The sequence below is a fragment of the Carassius carassius genome, chromosome 12 (assembly GCF_963082965.1).
Source record: "Carassius carassius chromosome 12, fCarCar2.1, whole genome shotgun sequence".
Classification (NCBI taxonomy): Eukaryota; Metazoa; Chordata; class Actinopteri; order Cypriniformes; family Cyprinidae; genus Carassius; species Carassius carassius.
This window is the reverse complement of record NC_081766.1, coordinates 33,686,444-33,692,443: the sequence shown is the minus strand read 5'-3', so window position 1 is coordinate 33,692,443 and position 6,000 is coordinate 33,686,444. Positions and strand designations below refer to the sequence as shown.

General features: G+C 37.4%; 1 protein-coding gene across 1 annotated transcript in view; it reads right to left on the bottom strand.

Moving 5' to 3' along the window:
• Window positions 1–3,638: 3,638 nt before the first annotated feature.
• LOC132155294 (zinc finger protein 521-like) overlaps window positions 3,639–6,000 on the bottom strand; it is an 81,033-nt gene continuing 78,671 nt past the window's right edge. Inside the window, exon 6 of the mRNA XM_059564172.1 lies at window positions 3,639–4,571. Coding sequence (XP_059420155.1) covers window positions 4,542–4,571 — 30 coding nt within the window. The 3' untranslated portion in view covers window positions 3,639–4,541. The remainder of the gene's footprint in view (window positions 4,572–6,000) is intronic.

The window sequence follows — 6,000 nt, the reverse complement described above, 5'->3', positions numbered from 1 at the left end:
TGCGATTCCATTTGAGTTTTGGCAGTTTACATGCACAGTGCAGAGAGAGTGAAAAGGCAAATGTAGTAATTAATATTGCTATTTAAATATGACAGGCTTATAGCTCGTAAGATATGGGAAACACAATTGCAAACGGACTTTGCATTTCCATTTTAAATTGGCAGACACTGTGCGTTCACTTAATCGAAAATGAAAACGGTAATGTGCGATTTGCATTTGCGTTTGGATTATGTCACATTTTATGCGTCCACAAATTGAAAACGCAATTGCAAATACAATTTGCAATTCCTTTTGAATAAAGTCCGCAATATCATTCCATACATACCCATGTTACCAGTGAAATTATAACAATAACATGGATTTTGTTTTTTTTTAACCCAGTTTTGATTGTTGTGGTTTAGAGTATTTATGTGTACATTTAACTGTAGAACAAAACAAAGCTGAAAAAAACTATTCACATCAGCAAATTAATTATGCAAACATATGACACAACATATGACATATGATCAAATCATCGTATTTTGCCTTGCTCTTCTGTAACAGAATCTGAATTAGTTTTTTCACACCCGCTTAACACCCTTTGGCTCAGGTGCTGCAGTAGGCCCGCCCCCAAACTCTCGCTATTGGCTGTGCAGATGTATCCAAATTAATTAACAAGCAGTTGCAATGCTTTGGACGAACAATTTAAGGCCCTGAGCCTTCCATAGTGGATGTTTATTTTCCACTTTAATTATTGATTGCTATCAGGATGTGAAGAGACTTTCAACCAGTTTAACAAAAGATGTTTCTACCCCCACCTTTAAATGAAGCAGCTCGTTATTAGGTCCACAGGGCAGCCTTTACTCAAGAGCATTTATGTTTAAGAGATTTCAACAGAAGAAGTCTAAATGAAAGACCTCCCTCAATACGGGGAAACGTATTAACATATGTACCGCTGCAGAAAGAGAAAACACTAAATCACTGCTACAGTTAAAGACTCACACCATTCAAATTCCATTGATTGCAGGTACAGTATCCAATAATATAAAAAATTTTATAATTTACATGTATTCATTTTGCAGTTGCTCTCATCCAAACCATCGCTCAATGCAGTTTAGAAACAGATTTTAATTAGTGTGTGTGTATCCACTGGGAATCAGTCCCACAACCTTGGTGTTAATCTCGACCAGCTGAGCTACAGGGACACAAGCGTCATGTGAGCTGTCTTTACTCCAAATGGTTTCATTGCTGCTCAATTGCATGAAGTTCAACACGGTTCATGATTACACTGTTAGAATGCATTATTTTAGGCCATCAATATCTGTTCCATATATTAAGAGATAGACCAGCAGGCCATAAAAGAGATTCCATTGCTTTTATTCCATGAACAGGAGTGTCTTTATACTTTATACTAGATTTATACTACACTAGAACACCTCCTCGAGTTTATGCCAATGAAGCAAAATCAGTGTCCACTATATTACTGGACACTGAGAGATAACATGGAATCCATGTTACATTTACATTTACATTTAGTGATTTAGCAGACGCTTTTATCCAAAGCGACTTACAAATGAGGACAATGGAAGCAATCAAAAACAACAAAAGAGCAATGATATATAAGTGCTATAACAAGTCTCAGTTAGCTTAAACGCAGTACATGTAGCAATACATGTGTGTCATCTTGGCGATGGCACAATCAAGCAGCGTTCACTTGCAGAACGCAAGCTTCTAGAGGCGCATAAGTCTGAAGTAATACATTTAGGCAAATGGGTGCAGAGCCAGTGGTAGTTTTGTAGGCAAACATCAATGCCTTGAATTTTATGCGAGCAGCTATTGGAAGCCAGTGCAAATAAATAAACAGAGGTGTGACATGTATTCTTTTTGGGTCATTAAAAATTGATCTTGCTGCCGCGTTCTGAATTAATTGTAAAGGTATGATAGAACTGGCTGGAAGACCTGCCACGAGAGCATTGCAATAGTCCAACCTGGACAGAATAAGAGCTTGAACAAGGAGTTGTGCAGCATGTTCCGAAAGAAAGGGCTTGAACCTCTTGATGTTGAATAAAGCAAATCTGCAGGATCGGACAGTTTTAGCAATGTGGTTTGAGAAAGTCAGCTGATCATCAATCATAACTCCAAGGTTTCTGGCTGTTTTTGAAGGAGTTATGGTTGATGTGCCTAACTTGATGGTGAAATTGTGATGAAACGATGGGTTTGCTGTAATCACAAGCAGTTCTGTCTTGGCAAGGTTGAGTTGAAGGTGATGGTCCATCATCCAGGAAGAAATGTCTGTTAGACAAGCTGAGATGCGAATAGCTACCGTCGGATCATCAGGATGGAATGAGAGGTAGAGTTGAGTGTCATCAGCATAGCAGTGGTATTAAAAGCCATGTTTCTGAATGACAGAACCTAATGATGCCATGTAGACAGAGAAGAGAAGTGGTCCAAGAACTGAGCCCTGAGGCACCCCAGTAGTTAGATGTTGTGACTTGGACACCTCACCTCTCCAAGATACTTTGAAGGACCTATCTGATAGGTAAGACTCAAACCACTGGAGTGCGGTTCCTGAGATGCCCTTTGCCAGTGTTGACAGGAAGATCTGGTGGTTAACCGTGTCAAAAGCAGCGGACAGATCAAGCAGGATAAGTACTGAAGATTTGGGATCCGCTCTTGCCAGTCTTAGGGCTTCAACAACTGAGAACAAGTCAGCCTCAGTTGAATGTCCACTTCTGAAACCAAATTGGTTGCTGTCAAGGAGGTTGTTCTGTGTGAGAAAGGCAGAGACTTGGTTTAACACATGTAAGATTTTGAAGTTAGCTGTTTTCCAGGCCAGCATGAAACAGCATTTGACAAAGATAAAGCTTGCATCATATGCTGTCCATCAGCATATTAGACCCTTTGTAAAGCATGTCAGATTTGTAAATTATCCCCATATCAGCGTTTACAGACAGAAAGAAGAATGGCAACTGTCCTGGAGCAGCTTGTGCTTTTATTGGAATATGTTACAAGGTTTGAATTCTGTGTCACTCATAAAACCAAAATGTTACCACAATGCCTCTTAACCCACAAATCCAGCTTTGTGTCTCTCAAGCTGAGGCTGATCTTCCCTGTACATGAAGCTTTAGTACAGGACCATTTGGAAAAAAAGAAATATAAATATTCAGACATGTCCCAAATGTTGCGACTCTAAAATAACTCTTAAATAAATGGAACAGGTGGTTGGAAATTTAGTTCAACCTTCTGAGGTGGATGGACAACATTTTCTGAAGGTTGAGGACTTCCCTTTCACTGACACTTATATATATATATATATATATTTTTATTTATTTATTTTTTTTATTATTATTTATATTATATAAAATTTTGTATCCTATATATGGAAAGTGTCACTTAAAAAAAATCATTGGGCATTGAGTATGGGGTGTGTGTGTGTGTTTGTGTGTGTGTGTGTGTGTGTGTGTGTGTGTGTGTGTATATTATTATTATTATTATTTGAAAAAATATTTTAATTTTTATATATTGTTTGGGAAAAGAACATACAAAAAAAAACAGTAATGAAACATCTTTGGAAAAAACACAGCAGATCTTCATACAATTTTAATCTTTTCCATCACATGAGAACACAAAAAGGTTGAACAAATCGGACCTCAGTTAAATCTTTTTATAGAACCATTTTTTATTTTTATTTTATTTTTGTAATTGACATGTCATGACATTTAATAAAAGTCTTCCAATTTTCCAGTTGCCACTTATCAAGTGTGTATAGAGTCAGCTCAAAACAAGAACATCCATAAAAGTATGGAGTGCTGCAAAAGTACATTTCAATTTCATTTAATGTAAAACTGGTATACACTGTACATATTAGACACAACGTCGATACAGTTGGAGTAGGGCATTACACATCAGTCAGCCATGACATGCTCCTGACAGCATTTGTGTAGCCAAACCCAATGAGACAAATGGAGACAACAGAGAATAAAAGTCCTCACCCTCTTCCTTATAGAAAAAAACATTCCAGACACATCCAGACTTCAGCAAGCAGTAAACATTTAAAACAGAAATATACAAGTCAACATGGACGGACAACAGTTTCTCTAACTGTGAGAAATGGCCTCAGTATAAGATCATTAGGATTGGATTACTGCTGCTTCTGTACGGTTCTGATTTTGCATATATTCGACATATTATTATTTATATTTCATTTCAAACAAAAGTTTGATGTTTGGTGTTCTGGTCACATGAGGCAGGCTTGGCTCAGTTTTCCTGATATCTTCTTGTTTTGTGAGCACAGATTCTTTCTCAAATCTGCTCAATCTGGTTTCTTTTGTAATGTTTAAACACGTTTAGTTTTAACAATAGAAATTTAAAACTTTACAAGAAAAGGAAAAGCAAAATATAATACTAACAAATAGGTTGTTGGAACACTGAATGTCAAACATCTACCCTGCCTTCATTTCTTTATAATTGTTTTGTTTGACTGAGTGCAACACAAAAATGCAATGTTCATATATTTTTTGGGTCATGATGGGGTCTTGATTCTCGTCCAGGGGGTTCTGTTGTTAACTGCTGTGCAGACTCAGACTGTGGTTCTGGAAAAGGAAACACAATGCAAGTTAATCAGCGCTTTAACAGTTTCTTAATTCACCTTAAAACATTCAGCCCAGATGACAATGTGTTCACACTGCGTTTGTGTGAACACCCACTTGAACACATGAATCAGACAGGTTTGAACAATCAACATTCATTTGATGTAGTCATATTTATTCATTATATTACATTGCCTGTGTGGTTCTGCACAGTTCTTTTTTGATTTAGGGGAAAAAAACAAACACACAAACTTGCTTAAGGCAGCTCTGGTTTAACAAAATCTCTTTTATTACAGGCAGTGAGGTTCTTAAAAGTTAGGAAAGAGGATGATTTTCTTTTTCTCTTGCCCTTTTCTAAGTGAGCGGGTCTCATTCAGGTCTCATTAGCATTTCTTGGTCAATTGCTGTGACATTGTATTGTTCTACTGTAAATATTTATGCTGCATTGTCTTTTTTAACTGCATTTTGAAACAAGTCACTGAACAACATTTCCCCAAGGGGATGAATAAATTCACAAAATGCCCTCCATCAAGGCGGTTAACAAAAGTACATGAAATGGTCACACAAGGAAGTTAGTCACACATTTTGCAATTTACAATCATGTGACAAAGCAGCAATATATATAAAAAATAAAGTGAGATAAAATAAAGTACAAAGGTTTTTATATGAATTCATCATAGCTGCATGCACAACAATGCAGTTTGAAAATGCTGCTTAAAATAGTTTTAGATGGACTCTTGCACATGAGTTTTTACAGTTAGCCCAAGATTCACTTTACCCAATAATGCCATCAGTAGTAATTCTGCTAAATGACTTTAATTGAAACATTTGCACAGCATCGGCGTGCATCCTGACAATGCTGAAGCAAACTATCTTTTATTTCACATTAGCAGAATTGCTTGTAAAAAGTTCACAGCACGTTTACAGGAAGCAGAAGTGTGTCACAGATCAAACCTGTCTGTTTGGATTGTGCGTCTCCCAGCGGTGATAAGCAGAGCATGAGCGTGCTCATAGGGTTTGTCACCATCTCAAGACGATGTGTTTGCAGACACACATCAGACCCAGCCAGAGGCGGGAACAAACACAAACACACACGCAAACTCTCGCAGGACGCTGCGGTTTGCTGCTGTCTGTATCTGATCTACCTGCATCTGTGTGTCACTCTTGGGAAATATTGGCACTTTCATTACACTTTTGTGTACGGATCGTATTTTAAAAACATCTGAGCAATCTTAAACCTGGTTTGATTCTTGTTGTGCTTCAAAATGAACTCTAAGCTAGAAATTCGGAGTTAATGTCAAAAGTCTGAGTGATAGAAAACTACTGTTAGAAAACTGGGTTCGTTGTTTTGTCCGCTGTGAATGCTGTTAAAAATATTCAGGGAAACATGGATTTAGTTTTTCACGTAGCTGCTGTCATGAATTAATCGGAG